General features: G+C 47.8%; 2 protein-coding genes across 12 annotated transcripts; one reads left to right on the top strand and one right to left on the bottom strand.

Annotated features, from left to right (window-relative positions):
* The first annotated feature begins 32 nt into the window (after positions 1 to 32).
* On the top strand, positions 33 to 14,470 carry SLC16A8 (solute carrier family 16 member 8). Of its 9 annotated transcripts, none has more exons than XM_026072527.1 (8): positions 33 to 1,919; positions 3,107 to 3,580; positions 3,972 to 5,432; positions 5,788 to 6,084; positions 6,596 to 6,739; positions 7,288 to 8,148; positions 10,977 to 11,291; positions 14,173 to 14,470. In XM_026072527.1, the coding sequence occupies exons 4-8, from the start codon at positions 5,856 to 5,858 to the stop codon at positions 14,223 to 14,225; spliced, it is 1,602 nt and encodes a 533-aa protein (XP_025928312.1). In that variant the 5' UTR covers positions 33 to 1,919; positions 3,107 to 3,580; positions 3,972 to 5,432; positions 5,788 to 5,855; the 3' UTR covers positions 14,226 to 14,470. The 9 variants fall into 9 exon arrangements, with proteins under 9 accessions (XP_025928312.1, XP_025928302.1, XP_025928304.1 ...); XM_026072517.1 differs by lacking the exon at positions 14,173 to 14,470 and having other exon boundaries at positions 3,107 to 3,243; positions 3,334 to 3,580; positions 10,977 to 11,752; XM_026072519.1 differs by lacking the exon at positions 14,173 to 14,470 and having other exon boundaries at positions 3,107 to 3,243; positions 3,337 to 3,580; positions 10,977 to 11,752.
* A 100-nt stretch (positions 14,471 to 14,570) lies between these two features.
* PICK1 (protein interacting with PRKCA 1) lies at positions 14,571 to 24,939 on the bottom strand. 3 transcript variants are annotated; one of them, XR_003254695.1, is made up of 13 exons: positions 24,130 to 24,833; positions 23,243 to 23,354; positions 22,612 to 22,740; positions 22,421 to 22,487; positions 21,405 to 21,494; positions 20,940 to 20,993; positions 20,778 to 20,840; positions 20,309 to 20,442; positions 19,398 to 19,490; positions 18,354 to 18,404; positions 16,742 to 16,886; positions 16,136 to 16,475; positions 14,571 to 16,011 (listed from the first exon to the last, which is right to left on the bottom strand). XR_003254695.1 is itself a non-coding variant. In XM_026072529.1 (13 exons), exons 2-13 carry the CDS (start codon positions 24,168 to 24,170, stop codon positions 16,225 to 16,227), a joined length of 1,230 nt encoding a protein of 409 aa, XP_025928314.1. In that variant the 5' UTR covers positions 24,171 to 24,223; positions 24,924 to 24,939; the 3' UTR covers positions 14,571 to 16,224. The 3 variants fall into 3 exon arrangements, 2 of the variants coding, with proteins under 2 accessions (XP_025928314.1, XP_025928313.1); XM_026072529.1 differs by adding an exon at positions 24,924 to 24,939 and having other exon boundaries at positions 14,571 to 16,475; positions 24,130 to 24,223; XM_026072528.1 differs by having other exon boundaries at positions 14,571 to 16,475.
* Between the last annotated feature and the right edge of the window lie 150 nt (positions 24,940 to 25,089).

The following is a 25,089-nucleotide window of genomic DNA, read 5'->3' on the forward strand; positions in this document are numbered from 1 at the left end:
ACTGCTGGTAGGCCTCAGGCAGGAGGGCAAGGCCTGGCAGCCATCTTCTCCTCACCGCTCCACAGGGCTGCGTGCTTCAGGGGTGCCCCAGGCTGGCTCCTGGTGTGGCGGGGAGGTAATCATCAAGGAGGAAAGCGCTCCCCAGACTGGGCACCCATGGAGTCCCCTCTGGCCAGGCCATGGCACTGGGGGGCTGCCCCACAAATGCCATGTTGGGGTAGTGGGAGCCCTCACGAGAGAGGTGGTGTAGGGGCTGCAGTGACTGCTTTAGCCCATTAGCCTTATTAATAGAAATTAAACCCCAGATACCAGCTCTCCAAAGCCCCCACATGCTCCCCTCCCTGCGCTGTGTGCACCCCTTTCCCGCCACCAGGAATGCATGGTGGGGTGCACGGGGCAATGTGGGGGCTGCTGGCGCTAAGAGGCTTAGGGGATTATAGTGGGGACCTTTCACTTCTGGGACTTGCGCACACTTGGGGTTAGATCCTACCTGTGGGCACAGCTAGGAGGAGTCCCGATCCATCTGAGTCCTGAAAAGAAAACAGGTTTCTGCATGTGTGGCGGGTGACTGACTCATCCCTGGCCAAACACGGACCCTGACCTGGGGCTGTTGCCTGGCAGCTGCTGAAGATTTTTTTTTATTATTATTTTTTTTTTAATGGGGAAGGTTTAGTGAGTGTGTTGAACCCTGCTGGTTGCCGTGGGGCAGGCTGTTGGGGGAGGAGGGCCGTGATCCGACTGATGCTCCTGAATGCAGTGAGGGAGTCCTGGGAATACCATGCTGTCTGCCCCCAAAAGCAGATCAGCTGCATCTAACCCCGGCTGGCCCTACAAGCCACCCATGATGGCACTTCCTCAGCCAATCTGCCTTTCATCTCAGTTTTGCTGCCTGCTGGGCACACATACTGCAGCCTTGACCGAGCTGCCTTCTAGCAGCCAGCTAGGGAAATGGCTTGAGAGTTTCAGGTGTGCCTTAAAAGCAGAGAGCTTGAGGAGACCGTAAAAAACCAGCTGCCTTCCTCCTTTTTTCCTCTTACTAATGTAGAGGCCTGTTTTGCACTCAGGACTGTGATATTAAAGCAGTGATTCCCTGCTGCAGGCGCAGCTCCTTGCTGCGTGCTACCTCGTGTCCTCTGCTGCAGCTCTTCCTCGACGTGCCCTTGTCCGCTGCTACTCCTGCCCTGCCACCTCCTTCCCTGTGCCCCTCGATCCCAGCTTGACAGTGGCTTTGATTCATCACGGACATCCCCCCAACCCCTTCCCTTCTCCGCCCCCTCTGTGAATCCACCTGCTGTGAGCCAGTGCTGTTCTGGTGGGGCAAACTGAGGAGCCCCTTAGGCAGGCTCCTGGCTGACTTTCGGAGCCAGGCAGTGGGATTACCAGGGGATTCGGGCCGAGGCAGGCAGCCACCTTATTCCCATTGGCTGGAAAAGCCTCTTAAAAGTAGAGAAGTGCTTTCTGCCTGCTCAGCACCTGCTAGGCTTTGCTGACTTGAAACTGTAAGCGGCTGCTGCCCCACATCAGCGCTGTGGGGCACTACCTGCCAGCTGGGCTGCACCTGCAGCAGGCAAGGGGGTCCCCAGAGTGGGTTGTCCCCAGACAGGGGACAGCATCAGAGTCTGAGCACAGCAGGTTGTGAGGGGGGTTAGATCTCCAGGTGCCCTGAAGGGAAAGAACGGGGCCACAAGAAACCTTTTGAAGGGCGACGGATTCCTGCAGGTATCAGCCTGCACCTGGCGGACAGTGCATCCAGCATGGAACGAAGAGCCAGCGGTGCCATCTAACCAGGCACCCTCATCCAGAGCTGGGAAGTGCCACCCAGACTGGTGTGCCGGGACAGTGAAGGAAGAGCTGCTGCCAGATCCGCTCAGCCCCTGGGCGCTTGGCCTGTGCCGGGCAGTCGTCACTTCATCCTGCAGGTCAGTGGTATGGAGAGACGGTTGCACCAGAGCTCTGCTGGCATTATGGCTTGTCAACAGGACAGCTCGCTCCAGGCCTGTGCTGATTTAATTCTACAAAAAATGCTTTCTCAGCTTATTGTTTCTGGGCTGTGAGGTTGGTGGTGTGAATCCTGGCCCTAGCATTTAATGAACACCCCCCTCCCCGTCCTTACTGTGCTGGGATGCCAGGAGCTATCCCAGTGCTCACATGGACCTTCCTGGATACTGGTACTGGTGCAGCTTGTTGGACAGAGCTTGGCTTTGCTGGGCATCATCGAGCATCAGCTCCTTTATGGTGGGAGTGTGCTCTGTGTGCATCTGGGGGCTGGCAGTCACAGCTGAATTTGCTGTGGTCTTTGCCCTCCCAGTCTGACTTGGTGACTTCTTGTGCCGGTGCATGTCCTCTTTAGGGATGTGTGAACTTAGATGTGGTATTTTTGCCTATATATTTATAAAACTCCCTGGTTAAGGAGGAAATAACAGCAAGCTGTAGAGTATGCAAAGGCAGGCGCAGGGTACGCTGGAGCGACCACTGTGTGCAGCCTGAGCAAAGGAGCCAGCGTATGCACTATGATGTTACTGACTGGGGCAGCTCCAAACTGCCTTGCTCAGAGCTGGGATAAATCACTGATGGAGCTATAGCATATTGGCCTTAGTGGGATCGCCACAGGTGAGCTAGTCTGGTGCATCTCATTTATTTCAGGCAACATCTAGCTGCAGTCAGGCAGATGCCCTGTCATGTGTTGCTGTACAGTTATGTAGCACTATGCAAGTGGATCCTGCAGGTACCCATCCATCCCTAGACTCAACCAGTTCTGATGGCTATTTGTCTAATGCGATCTTCAAAATCAAATGCTATTGATTCACCATTGATGGGTGATGCTACAGAAATCTCTGAAGGGCATGTCACAGAAAGAGAAATATTTTCTTGTTAGGATACTGGGATGTTTATGGGAAAAGTGGGATGAAACAGAATGGTTTGAGCGATACAATTTGATTTGTGGTGCAGGAATAGAACAAGAAGAGCAGGGGTGGGAGAGGGGCTTGGATGAAAAAGGATCTGGGCATGTTTGGTGGCAGACGCTTTTATTTGAGGTAGCTGTGTGCATCAGATGCTGCAGTGATTGAGGACTAGCACTGATCTAGAAATCTTTGTACTTTTGCAGCAGGTCGCCTTTTGTACAGATGTAACTAGCTTGTCAGTCAAGGGGAGCTGGGAAAGGAGCAGCAGGCAGGTAACAGCAGATGCTGAGTGAGACTGTTCAGTCAGGCCGTACTGGTGCTGGTGATCAGGATGACACTGGTATGGAGGGGAACGTGTGGGTGTTTGGCGGGTGTATAATGAATCCTTTTGTCCTTGCAATGATTCCTTGGCTTACAAATGTCTTTCCAGCAGCCTGTTCTCAGCTGGTGTCTCTGCTATTTGCCACAGTCCCTGAGACTTGGGTTGGGAGGGACAGACTGAAAGCAGCCTCTCTGATTTTTGCTTTTGGCTGGTTGAGGAATATGGATGGATAAAGATAACTTCAAGAGAAATCAAGGTGGAAGCCTACTGCACAACCCCAGCTCTGCCACTGATTCACTGCATGGTCCTGAATGTGTCACTGAATTTGCCTTGGGTCTCTCCCATGAAAAAACATGTGTGTGCATGTGTGAGTGTGTGTTTGCCAGAGTACTGTGTATATATATATATTTGGCTGGGAGGAGGGAAAATACTGTGTGAATGATCTAGTTCTAAGGCTATTTGTTAGTGCTTCTGGTTTTGCTGCTCTTAGCTCTGCCAGCAAGATCTGACTGTATGGGCTGAAATGCAGAGCAGCTCCTGCTGTGCACTGGCTCCTGTGTTCAGCCCAAGAGCTGTTGGGATAGGGCCATCCAGAAGAGCTGCTTTAACCCACCCTCAGATCCAGATCCTGCTCTCCTTTTTTGTGGTTGTCAGATTCCTAGAGGCTTGGGGAGCTCTGCTGCAGTGGTGTGTGGCAGTGGCAGAGGCCTGGGTGCGAGGATGAACAATCCTTCCTGCATTTTCAGGAGCAAGGGTCCTCCAGGGAGAGGAAGGAGGGAGACCACTGAGGGTGGCTGGTGATTCTCATCCTACCCTTCCCTCTACAAGTTGATCTTGGCTCAGGAGCCTGATTAAAACCAGCTGGCCCAAAACTGCTTCCTGCCTTCTCATGTCAATGTACTGTGGGTGCAGATGGCCACATCCCTTGCTGTGCAGTCCAGAACTGGCCTTTTCTTGTGTTGTCTTGTAAGTGTCTCCTCCAGCAACCCCAAAGCAATGTTTTTAGACCCTTCTCAGAGCATTTCCCGGACTTATTTCCAGTCTTGGCTCTGCATGCTGAACCTCCCATGGCCTGGGAAACACCAGTTGCTCTCCTCTCCATCAAGCTTCTGAGGTGTCACAGAGTAGGACTCCTCTTTCCATGCAGTAGCCCTTTATGCGGGTTCTGGCACAACTTGTCCCACCTGTGCCTTTGACTGAGGGCTTTGCACTTGTTTAATGCCAAAGTAACAGCAGGGTTATGAGAACTGGGGAAGATGTTCCCATTGCTTGTAGGGCACAGAGAAGAGGGACCTTCTTGAGATACCCACACCCAGACCCGAAGACCCGAAGCTAGCCCTGTGTGCCGCATCCATAAGAGTGTCCTTGCCCACTTGACAGTCTCCAGTCAGCACGCAACTGCTGGCATTTTCCGTGACTGCCTGCACTAAGTGATGGGGACATTGCTGCCATCTCGTAGTCCTTCAGCCAAGGAAGCTGGGAGGAGACCCATGTTAAGGGTGTACAGCCAGCAGGAGAGTTCTAGGACAAACTGAACTGGACAAAACAGTGTGGCAAACTCCCAGCTTAGGCATGCAAAAAGCCCCCTGCTTTCTAACACCTGTCAGATGCTACTTGGGAGTATCTATAATCTAAGGGCAATGACACTTTTGCATACAGGCATGAAAATAAGTCTGGCTGACTAAGAAACTGAGGCCAGTGGTACTGCTCAGTGCTGGAAGGGGTATGGCAGAGACCTGGTACCTAGTGGAGAGATGAAAAAAACAAACCCACACCAGCCAATTGGAGCAAAATTCTTGGGCAGCTTAACAGTCCTGAGAACAACTCACAAGACATCCCCTCTAATTCCCTCCTTCTCCCCCCTCAGGCTTTGTTCTGGCCCCTCTGTGTAGATACAGAGCCCTAATCTCTCTGGTATGCAAGTAACCACCACCGGTTTGCCGTGCTCTCCTCCTTCACCCATTTCCCAAATGTGCTCCCTTGCAGCAGGGAAGGGAGGGCAAGGGAGAGGGTTGTGTGCAGAGGCCTCCCAGGGGAAAGCCGATGGACTAATGCATCTCCTCTGCCCTGCTGTGGGAGGCTTTCCAGCCAGGCAGCTCCTGGCAAGCTCCCAGGTGGAGCAGGCTAGGATGGGAGAGGCTCGAAGACTGATCTTGGGAACTGAGAGAAGTTCACATCCCTGGCTCTGACCTCACACAGGCCTGCAGGTGAGGCTGGATATCATGCAAGTGTGATGCTGCAGCCTCCCTCCCGCCCCCAGTGCTTCACCACATCAGACATAGCTGGCTGGTCTCAGCTGGGACTGTGACCCTGCTTGGCTATGTCTGGCCGAGGATTATGGAGCTGTGGGCTGCCCTGTGCCTGGGCAGGGGGGATTCCCACCTCTGCCCTCCCGTGGCTTGACCCAGCACCCCCATGCAGTCCTGCCTTGCCTGGCAGGATGAAGGCACAAAGAGGTGACATGGGTCCCCAATGAGGCTCTTGAAGCTTGGAGGCAGTGGGGCATGGAGAGAAACTTCCTTGCAGTAAACATTTGTGCTCTGTGCTCTTCTCTTTTTGCAGTGTCTGGAGATCCCTCTGTGTGTTGCCCTTCCTCTTCCCAACTTGTCTTTCCCCTCTCAGACTAGACGATGGGGAGAGCTGACCCAGAGGAAGGGCAGCTCCCAGCTCCCGTGAAGCCTCCGGATGGCGGCTGGGGCTGGATTGTGCTCCTCGGCTGCTTTGTGATCACTGGCTTCTCCTACGCTTTCCCGAAGGCAGTCAGTGTCTACTTCAAGGAGCTCATGAAAGATTTCCATGTGGGCTACAGTGACACAGCCTGGATCTCCTCCATCATGCTGGCCATGCTCTACGGGACAGGTGGTGCTTAGATAGGTTTCCCCCTCCCCAACCTGTGCCTTCCCCTGCCCCACTACAGGCCCAGACCATGTCCCATGGTCTCTCCTCACACTTGCTGGCCCTGATCATGAACCAACATGCGGAAGATGATTGTCCCACCACTCCTCCTCTAGAAGTGTGCTGCATTTCATGTCCCCATCTTCCCTGATCCAGGAGACCTCAGGAGTCACACCCCCATCTCTCAACCAGCTAACATGGGGCTTTCTCCATTTGCTGAAGCACTGCCTTTGTCACAGCAAGCCCATTCTTGTTCTCAGGGAACAGGAGGTTGAAGGCTGGGTAGAGCAGCGGTCTCCATGCCAGGGCCTCTCTCCTTTGGCCAGACCCAAGGGCTGTGTATCTAATCAGCTAAGCAGTGATCTCTGTCATTAGAGTCTCATCTTCCCCGTGTGCCCCACTTGGGCAGGCTGCCCCTTCCCAGATGTCCTGTCCCCTTCTGGTTTCCTACTCTGGCTCCTCTGCTTCCCCCCAGGACCAGTATGCAGCATCATGGTGAACCAGTTTGGCTGCCGTCCTGTGATGCTCATTGGTGGGCTGCTGGCTTCTTCTGGGATGATCCTGGCATCTTTTACCACCAATATCATTGAGCTTTATTTGACAGCTGGTGTGCTGACAGGTGAGAGCCCCAGGGAGGTGGGGGAACAGATTTACCTGGGGAAAGGCCAATGGCCTATGCTATCCTCCCTTAGCACTGCCTTGGCTAGCATCCAGTCTCCCCTCACCCATTCCCACTCACACAGAGGAGGCATCTGGTCCTGAATGTTGTACCTATGGGAGATGTATCCACTGGATCTAAACAAGCAGGGCCTGGCAGGTGAGGGGAGAAAGCCGGAAGAAACACAGATGATGCCCAGTGCAGTGATTATGGCAACTGGGGCGGCATCAGTATATAGTGGCAGAGAAGGGAGGCAAAGGTAATGTACACATCCTGTCTAAACATGGCCACAGCTACTTGATTCAAATACAGTTCAGGTAGGCTGTTAGCCCATCTTCTCCAGGGGCAACCCAACAAGATGAAGGAGAAGAGGTTTGTGAGGAACACATGAATCCCACAATGGGACTTCTGGGCTAGAACAGCCTCAGGGGAGGTTTCAACTTGTTGCAATCCACATGTCTCATGTCCTTGCACTCCCTGTCTCTTTCCCGGCTACCCTTCCCATGTAGGTCTGGGTATGGCACTGAACTTCCAGCCCTCCCTGATCATGTTGGGTACCTACTTTGACAAACGTCGGCCTCTTGCCAATGGACTGGCTGCTGCTGGGAGCCCTGTCTTCCTCTCCTCCCTCTCTCCACTGGGTCAACTGCTACTGGAGAAGTTTGGTTGGCGAGGAGGTTTCCTCATCATGGGGGGTCTACTGCTTAACTGCTGCACCTGTGGGGCAGTCATGAGACCCCTGGAGATGGGCATGAAGCGGAAGATGGAGAAGGTTCAGGACAAATATGAAGTCAAGGAGATGCTGCCTATGGGAGGGAAGTCAGAGGAGGGCATCAGCACCGCTGATGGAACCAAGAAAGCCAAGAAAGCCAAGAAGTCCAAGAAAGGAAAGAAGCTGCTAGATTTTAGCATCTTTTCCAACCGGGGGTTTATTATTTACACCATCTCGAAGTTCATCCTGGTCTTGGGTCTCTTTGTGCCTCCCATATTGCTGGTCAACTACGCTAAGGACACGGGAGTACCAGACACAGAGGCTGCATTCTTGCTTTCCATCATTGGTTTCATAGACATCTTTGCCCGTCCAGCCTGTGGCATGGTGGCAGGGTTGAAGTGGGTCCGCCCTCACGTGGCCTACTTGTTCAGCTTTGCTATGCTCTTCAATGGCTTGACAGACATCTGCAGTGCCAGGGCTAGCAATTACACAGGGCTTGTCATCTTCTGTGTCTTTTTTGGCATCTCTTATGGCATGGTGGGGGCACTGCAGTTCGAGGTGCTCATGGCCATTGTCGGCTCCCAGAAATTCTCCAGCGCCATTGGGTTGGTCCTACTTATTGAAGCTGTTGCAGTGCTCATCGGTCCACCCTCTGCAGGTAGGTCTCTTGCTGCAAAACACAGGTGATTAATTTGGCTGCCATTCCATGGTATCGTAGGTATTAGGCATAGGCACAGTGCTTGAATAAAGAGCCCATTTCTCAATTTCAAATTTCTTCTGGAAAATGAAATCTGAAGTGAGAGGTCGTAGTCTCACTCCATGCACCACAACACTGATTCTGAGCAGGGGCAGAAGATGGGTAGTGATATTTTTCTCTCAGCTTCACTCAGAGACCTGAGCAATGGCATGCATACAGAGCTATCCAGAGTGGCATGACTTCCAGTGTCCCTTAGTCCTAACTAGTAGCACTTCTCCTGTTTTGTACTGGGATCCAGGTCTCTGACTTTGCTTGTGAATGTTGTATCAAACCGTGTTATGGGCAGGCTCAGGCACATGCTGCAGGCAAACCTTTGAGGGCCTTCAGCAGGACAAGACCAGGAAATTTTAAGTTCTCCTTGGTGTCCATGGCCTTTTGACTGATGCTGTGAATAACGAATGTAATTTGTGTTGACCCCAGCCCCAAGGTGCAGGCACATTTGCAGTGATCAAGCTTGCCAAAACAGTTTGTAGAGCTACCTCAGGCATTTGCTGTCTTTTTCTTTTTCTTTTTCTTTTTCTTTTTCTTTTTCTTTTTCTTTTTCTTTTTCTTTTTTTTCTTTTTTGTAAAAGTATTAGGAAACTCATGGCTTCTCAGCCAATCTGGGCTAGGCCAGAGTCCCTGTTAAGGTCCATGCCCCACAAGCATCCTATTAATAGGTTGTTCAATAGGGAGAAAGCCTTCACCCAAGAGACTGATGTAGGTTCCTGTTAACTGTCTGATCAGGTCTGTTGAAGTCAAATCTTGCCAGAGGACCATTTCCAAATGAAGTACAGTTCCCTGAATGTGTGATTTGCTAGGAAGGGTCAATGACACACTATAGGCAAATCCCCAGACAGGGACTGATCCATTGCTTCCTGTGCTCCCTTCCTTCAGCTATGACTTGTGGGTTAAAGCCCATCAGTGAAAACTTCTGTGTGAATGAGCTCCCCCTCCATCCAGCATATACCACCCTTAGCAACTCCACTCAGCTCTCAGGTAAAAAGCTATAGCGAGGAGAAGACCCTCTTGATGATCGCAATAATTCACGTCCCATCTTGTAACCTGCAGGGTAGGTAAATCTTACAGGCCAGAGGTGGCTGGGGGAGTCCAGAAATAGGTGGCTTGGGGGCAGCTGCAGAGAGACTGTGGCAGGGAGAAGGGGATTTAATGCTGCCTTGCTCCCATGACCTGGAGCCCACAGCTCTTTGTGAAATGACTGATGAGAAAGCAAAAAGATACTAGAAAGCAGAAAAAGTGTTTATTAAATACTGTGTCCTGTGTGGCAGTGGGCCAGCTCCTTCCAAGAACAGGACCTGGGAGTAACAGAAACAGAAAGGAAAGGGAAAAAGATGATGAAAGAAGTGGATGAGTTTTACATGCAGGCTGGCACTTGCATGCACTATTTTTCACAGAGTTTAAGGCCAGCTGGTGTCTTGTATGGGAGAGGATGTAAGAGATGACTCAGTGTCTGGAAATAAATTTTTCTGGGCCAGGGCACTTCACAAATGAGAAGGAAGGGGGGTTGAAGACTGAGGCAGTGAAGCCAAGACACGCAGAGCAGGGGTAGATAGAGGCCATATCTTCATAGCCCCAGTGCTGTATGTGGCGCTGAGCACACCACCCTGGGCAAGTTGAGGAGGGATATCCCTTAGCCCTCCCGCCTCAGTTCAGCTGTGCCTTTGTGGTGTGTGAGCGAAAAACAGGACACAGTGCAGTGTCACCTAAGCTGGCCAGAGTGGAGGTTGGGAGGGCCAAGTCGTGACTCCCACTGTCGCCCGGGGCGGCCAGCTGGTGCAGGACCCTGCTGGTGCAGGGAGCTTGGGCTTGCTGACAAACCCAGCAGCTTGGACTCTGGGGAGCAGCGCTTGCCTGGAGGAAGGGGTCAAACAGTGTTGCTTTGTCTGGTGTAATCCTCCTTCGCTGCTCCCTCTCTATGGCGTTGAGGGGCTGAGGAAGTTTGGCGTAGGATAAGCCACACACGCACACATGCTTTTGGCTCTCTACATGAACAGGGACGCATTCACCCACTGAGGAATTCACTGTGAGTCTCTCATGACCACCCTGGGAGGTAGCTCAGCATGCCCCCAGGCTGGGCTCAGGCCTCACTCCGTTGCACAGAAGGCACCAGAGGTCACATGCAAAGTCAGGAGAGTGCAGGCCTAGGCAGAAGCATCTGGTCATCACAGCCCCAGCCCAGCTCAGTGGGTGCCGTGCCAGCTGCACTGGGGCAGTCGTTCAGGCTCTGGGAACCCTCACGCCTTTGCCAGCCTCAGTTCATTCAGGCCTGGTCCACACCTGATGATTTCTGTGCCAAAGGGCTGCCGTTTCTCCTCCTCTGAATGTCTTCCCCACATGGTAGATTAAGAAATAGCAATGCCTTTTCACCTTTTCTCTCYTTTCTGAGACTGGAAAAACCAAGTTCTTGGAGGCTAGTCTCAGGTTGGTGAGAAGATGGCCTGCTGTAGCGCCAAGACCATGACATCAGTGTGTCACAAATATTTAAACCAGTCAGAACAAAGGCAAAATACCAAACCCATGCTCTTACAGTACTTTCCCTGGTGGCACAAAATAACTTTCAATTGTCCAAGTCCTTGCCTAGGATGATTTTAAATATTCAGGCTTCCCATTCTTCCCTGGAGAAATGGTTCCTCAGCCAGACATAAGTGCTGGAGGTGCTGGAGATGTGCTGTGGTGTCCATGTAGGAGTGCTCAGGCTAAAACTGGTTTGTTTCTTGTCCACCCATCAGGCCGCTTGGTCGATGCTCTCAAGAACTACGAGGTGATCTTCTACTTGGCGGGCTCTGAGGTGGTGCTCTCAGCTCTCTTTCTGGCCATGGCCACTTACTGCTGCCTCAACTGGGGGAAGAAGGCGGCACCTCCCCTGGAGAAGTCCCTCGCAGCGGGCGGCGGGAGTGACACCGAGGAAGCTGAGTCTGACGTGCAGGAAGCTGAGGAGCACAGTAGCAACAACCACCAGCCGGCCCACAGCACCGATGATGCTGTGGCGGTGGCCAGTGAGGAGGTGAACCACGTGGCTGCAGAAGAGCAGAGTGAGGAGGGAGGTGGGTGTCCCGAGGGGGATGGGGAGGTGTTGGCACGAGCCAGCTGCAACACTGACCAGACGGTGGAACGGGACAGCTTTTAGCCGGGACAGAGGAATTGAGACAATGCGAACGGATGTTAACTGGCCTGGTGTGCACATAAATCATCATGGGAGGGTAGGTGGGCTGTGGAGAGGAGGAGGGCGAGGCAGAAGTGGATGTAAGAAATAAGAGGGAGAGAGTCTAATAGCTGGTCCTTATGTACATATGTCCACATAACTACTCAGTGATATGTCTAATTGCATACTGCACCCATGCTAATACAGCACAGGCTCAAAGCAGCCTAAAAAAACAAAACAATCATCTTTCTCCCCTCCCTCCAAACCAGCCCTGGAAAAAGTATTTTGAAGAGGCTGCGCAGGACTCACCTTTCCTTCTGCATTGTCTCAGTACAAAACACAAACAAGTAGAGACTCTTTGTAATCAGATCTCATACTCTTTGGTCTGGTGGCATCTAACCCACTTGCAGTGTCAGGACAGAGCAAAGCCCAGTGTTCCAGTTCTCGGAAAGACTGAGGGCAGCTGCCATGCAGCAGGCCTGGCCTGAGCTTGTCTTCCTCCTGGGAAATGCAGATTGGGAGCTAACACATGAGAGGCCAGGCCAGGCTAGCTGGAAGTAGGTTTAGGAAGTGGTGTAATTCAGAGTCATCATAGGGACTGTCTCCAGCTGCAGCCAGCATCAGAGTAGATCCTGCTCCCTGCCCCCTGCAATACCACCCTTGGGCACTGCTAAACCAGTGGGAGCACTGGCTCCTGCCACCTCCATCTGGAGCAGCTTTTGTGGGTGGTAAAGTTGGAGCAGTGGCACGTGATGCTGCTTTTCCAAGTATGGAAGCACTGGGTTAAAGGCTGCTGTTTAAGGGTGTGAAAGGAAGACGAAATCTAAGAAAAGCTAATGCCATTAAGCAAGTGGCATGACACAGAGCCTTACGGACAGGAATAGCAGCAAGCCACTTCTCTTGGGCTAAGTCTGCCAGATTTAGCTGGGCTAAAATGAGTTGTGTTGACATGTGATGGGAACAACTTAGCCCATATGGAGGTGGGATTGTCAGTGCAGATAGAGACACACTGTGTCCTGAGCGATTATCCACTCAGCAGAAATGGTACAAGAAAATAGAGAGAGAGAGAGAGAGAGAGAGAGAGAGAGAGAGAGAGTGTGTGTGTGTGTGTGTGTGTGTGTGTGTGTGTTTTCTTTTTAAATAGAAAATGCCCTTACATAAGAGTCAATGGTAAGGCAGAAGGACAAGCTGTAGCCTGTGAGTGCAGCAAACAAGGGTGTCTAAGCATGTGTGGATTCAGAGAGGACAACCTTCCCTGGCATGCTTAAACCACTGTTAATCTGCTTTAGACCTGGGTCTTTTATAAACAGCCCTGGCCAAAGCTCTTTCTTCTGGTTTCCTGAACTGCTTCACCTCAAAGGCCCTGGGGGAACCTATTACTACATGGAGGGATCAGAAACTCAGCAGAGCATTACAATGAAGGTGGCTCATGAAACTATCAAACAAGGTATTCCATACTGGCCTGTTTACAAATTAACGGGTAATGGATGAAGTTTTCAGACCCTGTAAAGCCATTTAAACCCAGCTGGGGGTGTGGGGACATGAAGAAAAGAGCTTCAGTCTAGATGCTCTCAAACAGCAGTAAATGATGAGCAAAATGAAGCCGCTGTAAGAATGTCAGTTTTAGAACAGACCTGAGAACTGAGATGGGGTGGGGGAGGGCAGGAATGCAAATCTCATGGGGCTGTGCCTGGTCCCACCATGGCTGTCAACATCCTTCTTAGCTCTGATTGTGAGCCAGTCACATCACTGACTTTTGACTAGGTTTAAATTCCTATTCAAACCCATTAAAAAAACCTCCCAAATCAGACTAAGCATTACAACAAACTCCAAATGCCAAGCTCTGGGAGAAYGAGAAGCAGCAGCAAAGATCATAGAGCCCTGTAGTCATTAAAACACCTCTTGGTCAGCTTGTTTTTCCCCCAAAAGGTACGATCACTATTCCTGCTCCACTCAACCAAGCGGGAGTGTAGCTCCTGCCCAAGTAACCTGAATACTGCTGTCCTCCCAGGCCAGCTTTTCCTTCGTTACCGGTCCCTCTTCAAGAAGCGGCCTACAACTTCCCAGAGGTCCAGGGCCCACAGATTGAACACAACTGACCTTGTCAGCACCAAGCAGGTCACTAGAACAACATCCCCTCTGTGTCCTCGTCACCACACAACATTTCCCAATAAGCCTCCCACTCCTTTATCTTAAATCAGCCCAGAAAAACACATAAAAGCTATTAAGGTACAAAAGCTCATTACAGACTATGTGCTGGAAGAAGTATCATCAGCCCTCTTTCTTCCCCCCCCCAATAATGGCAACATCACACTTTGCTCAGGGTAGAGCCCTGTGCTGGATGAAGGGTACCACCTCATGGAGAAGTTTTACTCCTGAAACCAGACCATCTCCTGCAGCCCCAGGATCCAGGGCTCACACAGGCCATACATACATCCATTGTTCAAAGTGTGCTGGTCCAGGGCTTGTGCTCCTTTCAACACCGCTCTTTTCTCTATTTATAAGATACTTCAACACCTTGTAGCACCTGCTTCTGTTTGGGGTCTTATTCAAAGAGGGATGCTCATACCTGTGAACAAGGAGTAAACCTACAGGGTGCTGTTATAGCAGAAACTGGGGCCATTCTCCTGGAATACCACTCCTGATGGGGTGCTAAGGCAGCTGGTTTGTCAACCTCTGGCAGTCAGATGATTGCAAAAAAAAATCTGGCTCCACTGCCTTCTGCTTTGCTTTGTTGGCTTTCAGGCAGGCTCCGCTAAGGCATTTTYTCTTGTTCCTCTTAGCTACTCTGTATTTTGATATGACAAACAACCCTGAAAGAGGTTTAGGGACTTAAGTATCAGCTCAAGCTTGTAATGCAACAACAGCTCTGTGGAGAAGCTGGCCTTGGAGCAGCATAAGGATGCCACACTACCTGGTTTACAAGGCTGGTGTTCCCCTGGGAGACTAAGCTGCAGAGCAGCAGAGAAACTGGTATTAGGTGGATGGATGGCCTTGCTACAGCATTTATAATCCTCCCCATCTGGAAACCTGTGATGCAGTGACCACCATGTCTTGGCAGAGAGAAAATCACCACTATGATCATGAAAAAATTGACACTCCCCATCATTATATTTTAATCTTAAAACCAATGGATGAAGAGCAAAGAGATCACTAAAGAAGACTCCAGAAGAACAGGAAACAAAACGTCACATTTTTCTTTATTAGAGACAACAGTCAGTACATTAAAGTCTGTTTAAGTCTTCCAGAGCAGCTAGACCATGGATAACTTTCTTCCAGGCACCCACAGAGGTGGCAAGGCTCCAGAAACAAATCAAAGAGAAAAACAAAACAAAACAAACATCTCAATCATAAATTAATGCCCTTAAATAGCTTCTCTCACTACCACTAGAATGCAATGACAGAGAAGTCAAAACCCTTGCCTCGAAGAAGCACACCACTGCTGGCAGTTGTGCTGCCTGCTAAAAGAGAAAGCTGCCATCTGGAGCTGGGATCAGCCCACAAAGGTGGAGGGAGCAGAGAAAAGGAAGAAGGAAAGACAAAGCCTCACTTACCTTGGTTTTTCTTTCCCTTGTGCTGGGGAATGGGACATCAGTTACTGGTTCTGTCTGGCCCAAAGGCACCACAAAATGGTTGCGTAGAGAGGAGAGCAGAGAGTGGTATGCTATTCAATGCTTTGCACTCACAATCTCCAAGTGCCCACAGGCAACATCTTTCTCTCTCCACAAAGCTTGTCTCTCCTCTCTAGCTTAAGGCTAAAACATCTCCTTTGTGGTTCTAAGGTTGTTCCTCTTGGCACTTGCCCCAGGAGAAGGGAAAGGAAGCATACGCAGCTTTGTTGTGATTTTCAGGAACCCGTTTGCCTCAGACCTGCACATTTGCCTGACCATCTCAGCTGACTGGGAGAGCTCCTTCCTGAGCCAATTCCCTCCTTTCCACAGGGGAGGGCATAGCCACATCTTGGAGGACTCTAGCTCTGGGGTGTACCTACAGAGTATGCAGACAGTGCAGGAGCTCAGGGACTATGAAGAGGATGGCAGCCAGGGAAACAGCTGGACAGCAAAGGACTTCTAAATCCTTGCAATAGGACTGCAGCAGCCCAGCGTGCCAGGTAGCCACTTCCACCAACCTCTTGGTGGAGAATGCACCTTCCCCCCAGCCCCTTGGAGGAGGAAGATTTGATCACATGTGCAACCACTAGTTCTAGCCATCAGTTTGGACTTGCTCCTCTTTCTTAAAAACAGCAGTGCAGAGAGCTGGGAGTGGTGGGAGTGATCATCCTACAAGAATCTGTCCTGGACCCCCATGGGGACAGATGGACAAGACAGAAGAAAATTAACACAGGCCAGAGAATGGGAAGCTCCAGGACAGTCAGCAATGTGGTGAAGAAAACAATGCTGATGCTAACACTTTTCCATAGTACAAGGGGAGGCCAGGAGGGGGCTGTTCTTGCCACTTGTAGCCATCTCTCTCCAGATTTTTTTTAATTGGCTTCCACTTGCTGAAGGGGAGCGGTGCATCCTGCACACTCAGCAGTGTCCTGTCTGCACACGGAGTCACATGGCGATGGGGTAGGAGATTCTCCTCCCCACACCTCAGCATCCGAGTTGGGCAACAGAAGTCTGTGGGGGAAAAAAGAAACATCCAGGCAAACAAGCAAGGGAAGAGAGAGGAAAGCAGAGGCTGGTCCCAATCCAACCAGCTACCCCCACCCAAAGCAGAGGAGGAATCCCAGGCTGGACATACACTGAAAGTCATGGAGGATGAACTGCCATGTGAAATACATGTTTTTATATCAGTCTGCAAAGATTTTTCCTCTAGTCATACTGGCACATTCAGGCATCATCAATCAGCTTTTCACCATTTGTGTCCTCTTTCCTGCTACCCTCTCCCTCGCCGCCTCCTCCTCCTCCTTCTTCTTCTGCCCCATCTGTGTACACGTCCTTCTGCCCATAGTTGAGGGTAGTGCGGGCAAGGTCCACCTCAATGGGAAAGACATCCGCGTCTCGGAGCACGACATAGCAGTCATCATAGTACTTGGACATGGTGGAGACAAAACGCTGGAGCTGAAACACGATGTCCTGCACTGTATTGGAGACATATTGGGAACAAATTAGGTGAAGATCCCCTTCCCAAACACAGTGCAAAGGCTGTGACCAAGCCTCCCTGGCCAGCATTAGTTACAGACTCCTACATATCAGTCCCATTTGGGCCCTGAGGGTGGATGTCCCAGGCAAAGTCACAGAAGGGTTCTTCAGCCAAGATTTTTGAGCTGAGACGAAGGAGGAATACGAGGGCAGAAGTCCTGCCTGCCTGACCCCTTCACGTGCTGGACACAGCAGCAGTACTCACCATGTTTCTGGTCCAGGAGTTCGATTTTCTCTAGCACGTCCTTCCTCATCTTGGCAAAGCGTGTGCGAGCCTCCTGGCGGCAACGTAGGATAAGGCGGTATTCATAATTCCCAGTGCTGACCCTGTAGAGGGGTTCACCCAAGGCCTGCCAAAAACACAGTGCCATTTTGGAGACTCAAAGCAGACAGTGCTAGATGGTTTTTGCAGTTTCCCTACCATTGTGAACTCACAAGTACCTTGGGTTATAACCCTCTCAGGTCCCCTGAAATTGGACTCAGGAGCTAGGAAACACTAGAAACGCTGAGGCACACCAACAAACTGGCAATGTGGCCATTTTGAATGACAAACACACTCCAGCAAGGGTAAAGAAAGGTGCCACTATAGAGTAAAGACAACAGAATAGACATCTTTCAATCTAACATGGAGGAGTGGAACGGCCTCTTAGCTAAACTATTAAAACAGGCATCAAGAACAAACAAGCCCAAGATCTGAGGGATTTAAGGACTTATATCAATCAGGTGAAAAACTCTGCCTTCCTCTGTAAGCTTCACCCTACACTGATTGCACAATGTAGTGTAAGTTTACATAGGGAACCTTGTGATATCTACAATCATCTAGGCACAACGCTAGAAACCTGTAAGGATGGAACTATGAACTGCCCCACAAAATTGCTTTGAGAGAAGGGGGTTAGATCTGTCAGTGAAACATAGCATCCTTCTCTTGCATCTGCAAACACAACATACACAAAAATCCATGTTACCGATTACGGCTTGGTAATGCACATTGCATGTGCCAAAACCCAGAGCTGTGACTTTGCTGGGCAAGACTGTGATGCTTTCCTTCCTGTTTAGCATGAAAGATTCATAATTGCGTTAGGAAAGTTTTATTCATTCCTGGCACTGGGAACTGGGGACACTAAAATTCAAATCCCTACTCTGAGATCACCACCTAGGATAAAACAGATATTGCTTTTATGCAGGGAAACTGGGCATAACTGTTAGTTACCTTAAACAGAGCTGTTAGGGACTAAAGGTATAAAAATCTTCAAGGATTCAAACAGCAAAGCGTTACTGGAGAATGCCATCAGCTTTTTTTTGTTTGTTTGTTTTTTGAAGTCCTCTGAGTTTAAATTACTTTTAGAACTAAGTTATTGTTTGGAGAGATCCTCTAATCAATTTTCTTTAACTACAAATGCAGCTTTGACATTCGCTTTACTGCAGAGAAGCTAAACCTCTATTCTCAGAAGCAAGTCCAGAATTAATGATAAGCTTACACACAGATGCAATCTGTGAAGATAACACCTTAATCCTCCTTACACAAGCTAATATTACTTAAACATTGAGACATGCAACCAGTGAGCAAGCAGGCTACAGAGGAGATGATGGTCCCTCCACTATTCCACAGCACCAGTGATTCATGACAGCTATTTCTATGTAGTGTTTAAGGACCTCCAGGCTCTAACATGTCAAGAATAAATGTGTATTATTCTTAGGATGTACTCACTAGTTTGACTACACATAGGCACAGGAGTACTTTTGCAATCGCAGGGCAGTTTGCACAGAGCTACAGAAACACATTCTGCAGTTCTCATTGCCATAGTATTGGTACTCACAATGCAGCTGTATTCTTCATCATCCATCTCTTTGACTTTCAGGCAGTAAGACTTGTCAGGATTTAAAAAAAAAAAAAAGAAAAAGAAAAAAAAGAAGGAAATATTAAGGATAAGGAAGCATTTCCACCATCACTCATATCCATAGGGTTGTCCCATCTTAAGCCTTTCTTCAGTTAGGGGCAGCTAGGGGCACTGGGGAAAGCACAGTGGGACCAGAGCAGATTACACATCCCAGGTGGAAAGGGAACCTATTTAGAGAAAGATGAGGATGGAAAAGAGTAGGGGAGGAAGAAGGGGATTATTATTTATATTACAGGAGCAAATACTTTAGATAAGGATAACCTAGTAAGAGAAAAATCCTGCATTCATCTGCTAATGGGAAAACACAGTACCAGAAAAGTATCATGACGGAATAAATAATGAGGAAAAAAAGATGAATTGCTGGAAGGACTGATGTGGAAAGAAAAACTGCCATATTGACATGCTTAAGGGCTGCAGTGCCAAGTACCTCCATCAACTGGTAAAAGGAAATAGATTACTGCAGTTCTAGAACAGATGCACAGAACGGCCCTACCCTAATCTTTTGGTGTAGAAAACAAGGGTTGAGTGAATGGGGAGAGGAAAAAAAACCCCAAACCATGGACAAAACGCAAGCATATATGATATCCCAGTTGTTTAATCTGGCTAAACAAAGACTATCCACAACTACCTGAAAAATATGGAGTCTGAGATTGGAAAGGTATTTAGAGGAGTTCAAGAGTGTAAGTTATATGGGAACTCTTTACAAATAAAGAAATTAATTGAGTCAGATAGAAAAAGTCATCTGTGTTCTGGGAAATCTCTCTTACTAGTGAGAACTGTTAGGTCAAAAGGAGGTGTTTGAATCTGATTAATTTGGCAATAGACAAAGAACTGGAAAAAATAACGTATTCTTGCATGGACTGTGGAAGGAGGGACACGTGATTATATAGGCTATATGAGATCCTCAGGCTATGATTGTATAAAACTTAATTTCAACCAGCACAAAGAAACAGAGCAGCTCACCAAATATTCAAACTTGACATCCAGGTATTTTTTGATAGTCAGCCTCGTGTCAGGAATGGCTTTATTCAGATAGGTGTTCAAATCAGTCAGCATCTGCAAGGGAAACATTCAATTTCTGAATATTAGATCGAAAAGCATGGAAATTAAGTCCATTAAATCCAACCTTCTAAGCAGCACAGGTCATGAGACTGCCTCGAGTTAACTCTTTTCTGAGCTAGAGCATATTTGAAAGAAAATGTTTGATCTCCATTCAAAATTGTCATGGTTAGAGCATTCATTACAGTCACTGGCAAGTGATTCTTCCAGTGCTGGAAATACACGCCTCACTTCTAGTCTGAATTTGTCTCCTTTCAACTCATCTGGCTTCATTTTCAGATAGTCCTGGAAATTGTTCTCCCTAGATTCAAAGGTCCAATATCCAATATTGTTCATCCAACATGGCACTTAACACGCTGTTCAAATCAACATTTAACATTCTCTTTGCTAAACTAAATGGATAGATCTCCTAGAGACTCTCATTCAAACATACTCATTGAAATCCTTTAATCTTGGACTGCTTATCTAAACTCTTTTAAATTAATGACATCTTTTAATAATGGGTACCAATGTTGGGGAAAGGACTGTAAGGGCTATGTTGATCTAACTACCCTCTCAGCCCCAAAAGAAAAGGATAGGAGTATTTTCATGTGCAACAGTCAGAAGGACAAGTCTATATGTCAGGCTCAAATAACACAGCAGATTGAGATATTCACTATTTAAACGCTAAGGTTCTTTATGAAGAACTTGAAGAAAAGCAGATAAAGACAGTTTTTCCTACAATGAGTTTTAARACTACACCTTCAAAGTCAAGTTTCTGTCTTTCTAGATTTCCTTCCTCTCCAGACCCCTTCTCCTAGGGTTAAATTCTTTACCGGTTTAATTGTTTTCAGAAGGCGAATTCCAAACTTCTCAATGTTGCGATGGGCATCAGCAAATTTCACAAAGGCTTCACTAGCAGCTGGTTGTGGCTCCCGTACACCAATGACAGAGAAAACATCTCCAAATGCTGGATGAGGGCAATAAATACAAACAGAGGCAAGAAGGGTTTGGCCCTGGAGAAGAATCTTGCTTCCAACATTAAAACTCCTTCTGATAACCTTACACTTGGCTAGGGGGATGATGTTACATATTCCCTAAAGACAAGWGGTTGGCAGGGCATTTCTTCAATATCTCACATGAAAGACAGGGCCTGTGTTAGCAGAGTGGCCACTAATGCCAGGAGGGCAGCCCGTCGCAGCTTATTCCTGCAATATTTACTTTTGCTCTGACTTTTACTTTTGTGACTAAAACTCCTGAAATTGGACGTCAAAGATTTCTGCTCCCTTCACTCAGACTCTTTACCTCTGTGTGTCTGGGATAGTTCAAAGAAAGCTCTAAGAAGACTCTTCGTGTGTTCTGTCAAGCCTGTGATGAAAGACAGAAAAAACATTCAAGTCATTTCACTAAAACATAACAGATGCATCCTGCCCTCCCATCTGGTGTCTGGTGGAAGACACAGTTTACCTTTGTATAACTCTGCAGTCCTTTCCAGCTCCTCCAATCTCTTTACCAATCCATCTAAAAGGAAACAGAATTAAATACTCAAATCCAGACCTGACTGACTGGAAAAACACAGATTTCATATCTTTGGTTCAATTTTTCCTCACCTCCAAAGCCTCTCCTCTGGTCCAACATGGGAAGCTTTTTAAAATAACTGCAAAGTGGTTTTATAGTGTGGGGCCATCAACTATCAACGTTCACCAAGTGGGTCCCCACTTGAAATTAATTTGACCTTAGCTAACATTTAAATGGCCCCAACGACATGATATATCCCTCGGGAAGAGGCAGAGGCAATTGCGGCAATTAAGTATGGCAAAAGGAAAGAATCCTGAAGGAATAATGTGGAACATGTAAGAAACTATAAAAACTTAGCAAGTGCAAGACAGTAAGTGTCCCCTTAAGAAAAATGTTTTCCTGCACAATACTTACCATTGCAAAGTATGGCTCGGCTTAACCCCAGGGCATCTGCTGTCCCTGAGCTCATGTTCTCTACCAGTCGGTGCTTTACTTTCTTCAATACTAAAGGCCAAAAGAGAGATCCAGGATCAGGGTTATGATGAACTTACTTCACCAATTTCTTAGGCATCAAATAGGTTGGTTAGCCCAAGCTTAACTCAATATTGAGGTAGTGAGCAGAAAAAGGGTACCATAGAAACCAGACATTAGGCTCAGTTGTGCATAGAACATCTTCTATCCTATCTGTTCTGCTCCCACATCCTACCTACTTCAATCAGCACGACCTTACCACTTCCTTTGGAAGACTATTCCACTAAATCTCTTCGTTATAAGCTACCTATTGTGATATCTGGAACTCAGCTTTGCTTATGATACATTCTGTACTACTTCATCTAAAGTCAGGAGACCAGGTTGACAGCAAGACAAGTAGGACTTAATACTCAAAGGTATTCCTTTGCTTAATATTAATTTATTGTTCATTGTTAAACCCTTTTGTCATGCCTAAGAATTCACTTCTGTCTTTAGTGGTCATATCCTACAAATTACTAAAGACAATTTTGCCCTTTTTGAAATCAGATGACTCAGCTATACGCATTTAGAGGCAAACTTGCAGGGGTGCCAAGCACCTGCAGCTTCCAGGAATGTCAGCTGAAGCCACAGATATTTAGCACCTCTGGAAAATATTCCATATTCCTGCTGCACTTCTGTTTCCCCAGAAATCCATCCCAAGCCTCAGCATTTCCCTGAACCCCTTTCAATTCATTAGCACCTTAATCATTGAAAAGGAACGAAAGTAAAAAGAATAGATAGAGCTTTTAGGAAGGTGAGGAAGGTAGACCATATGAAGGAGACAGCTGTGTAGGCTTACTTCAAAGCACACGCTTTATTTTAAAAATAAAGCCTCCCCTCTGCCCTATAAAATCAATGGTTGTACAAAACTCAACCTTTCACTTTAACCCTCTAAGGAGAAAGAAACGAGCAAGTCTTACCAATATCCAAGGACTTGCCCTGCTTTGGGTCAGCCTGAAGCTTGTTGTAGTGAATCGTCACTTCTCCCTGTAGGAAGAGCAAATCCAAAACTGTTGTACTGGAAGCAAGCAGCAACAGCCTCCTTTACTGAAGGACAACAACCTGTAAACCATGACCCAGCAGCTCCAGTGGCCCCCCTCCTACCTCTCACCTTTACCATCTGTATCATCTTGGCCACCTCCACCTTGGTCTTCCCTTTGACGGACTTCCCATTCACTCCTGTGATTTCATCACCAGCTGCTACCGTTCCATCTAAGGCAGCTGGAGTGTTATCAAATACCTAGCAGAGAGGAGAAAGAGCACAGGTAGTCTGGAATCAGGAGGAAGAGAAAAGTGAATAGAGGGCTGAAGAAGGAAATAGGGAGGACAGCAGAAGAGACATTTCTATTCCTCCTATTTAACTCAGTTGTATTTAGTACTGTTCATGGTGAAGTCTTGTTTTTTTCCTCCTCTCCTAACTCAGAGGTGGGCTGATCATCTTGTTCTCTCAGGAATGTGTAGTCTCCATGACGTGTCCCCTTAAGCATTGGATTTTTTGAAATTGAGGCTGCCACACCATTCCTCTGAATTCTAACATGTTCTCCAAGGAGAAGGATAATTTCAGAAGTCTTAATTTAATTCTTCCATGCCTATTAGATACTAGGGTAACAAGTTCTTATTTATTGGGAAGTGAGACGGTTCACGCTTTGATAAAAACAAAAATCACAGGACTCTCCACATGATCCATCTCTCAGGCCAACATTTTTACCAAGACCATTTATTATTCTTCCCTGAGCACCCACCTGGACAATATAGAGACAGGGGCAGTACTGTGCTCCTCCCCCAATGCTGATTCCAATCAGATTCTGAGAGTCCTTCTTCAAGGTTACTGTCCCAGGAACAGTGGGTATCCCACTAGAATGAGAGAGAGAGAGAGAATGAATAGCAGACAGTGTAAGCACAGCTATATTTGTATGGAAGAATCATGGTATCTGAGTCAATACAAACTGAAAATATAGTGAGTACTGTACATTTGAATTAATCACATTATTTCTGCTATAGAGTCTATCAGCACAGAGCAGCAGAAAAACCTTCAGGGCTATCTTTCTTGTGACTGCATGTGAGAAAAGGTGGTAGAGATACCTTCATCCACTGCTAAACAGAGAGGAAATGCTTGCAAGTTTTAGAGAGTATTTCATCTGGTCTTTGCGCTAGAGTGAGAGGAAAATATTCACAAATGAGATGTAAGACAAGTACTCCATGTCAAATTCTCTGCTAACCTCATAAAACCTTTTACTTGCTAAGAAAATTCTAGTGTTATTCTCCTTATAGACCTAAGGATTCCAGAGTTTCTCTCCATTTCTTCCTGCTTATTTCCTTTTCTCCATTATAAGTCATTTCTTCTCTAGCTAAGGTCACTAATCTACTGAAGATTTGTCAGCACTGTTTTGCAATCAGAAACTCACAGTAGTCATTGCAGAGCGACAGAAAGCATTCCCCTCTGTTCATCAGCACAGCAATACCTCATCCCCAATCTCCAGAGAGCAAGAAATCAGGACCGCCGTCTGACTCTTTAGCACACATCATCAGGAAAAGGTAAATCTATCTGTTCCCATTAGGTCTTGGCTGCAGCTGTTAGCACTATGTTTACTGTTAGCAAAAAATAGCAAAAGACAAATGAAGTACTCACAGTTTATCTTCTTCAATATCATAGTCCAAGTCTGCAAACATTGTTTTGGTTAGATGGAATCTTTTGGTCTGAAACTCTGCTTATTCCAAACTGCCTGAAATGAAAGAATAAAACCCAACAAACCAGTGATCTCAATAGACAATTGTAGAGAGCTAACCTGTGACCCTTGTTAACCCTTCTCTCTCTCTCTCTTTTTTTTTTTTTTTGAATTTCAAATGATGCTCTCTGTTTCTTTTTTAYACTGAAGAGGAAGAATATTTCAAGTCTTTCTCATTCTCTGCTCTGAGTGAGAGACAGGAAAAAATCCTCAAGTTCAAATGTTGCATGTTTCAAAACCCATAAACATACAGTTTTTCCAATGCAGAGAACAAAATATGGTCCATTCTGGAAACTGACTCTTTACATGTTCTACCTGTCTATCACCATAACTTCTAAAGATATCTGTGGTTTTATCCTCTAAGACCATTAAATATTTCAATTTCTTTCTTGATTTCATAGCAAGTTATCTAACTTTTTGATGATTATCTCCTATCTTGGGAGCTACGTAAAGCTTTTCACAATTCATTTTCTGCAGAAGTCTCATTATTTCCCATACACGAATCTCCATGTATACATTTTTAATTTCAGACATTAGTGAGCAAATACATCTCAGTTTCACTCATTCTTCACTTGTACCAAATGCACAGTCACATTGGATACTTCCACACCACATCAAAGCGGTGACCTTTGGAGGCAGCTACAGACACATCCTCCCCACATGCTATCTACGCACGACTGCGCGGCGGGCAGCTTGCCTTCGCGCTCCCGGCGATGCCCTAACGCGTTAGACACGCGCGGTCCGTTACCCGCCGCGCGGCGTGGGACCGCGCCCGCCAACCCTCTCGCGGCACCGCGAAACGCACGGCCGCGCTCGAGGGCACAACGTTAGGGCGGACACAGCCGCCAGGGTGCTGCGGCCGT

Source organism: Apteryx rowi, unplaced genomic scaffold (assembly GCF_003343035.1).
Source record: "Apteryx rowi isolate R43461 unplaced genomic scaffold, aptRow1 scaffold_343, whole genome shotgun sequence".
Taxonomy (NCBI): Eukaryota; Metazoa; Chordata; class Aves; order Apterygiformes; family Apterygidae; genus Apteryx; species Apteryx rowi.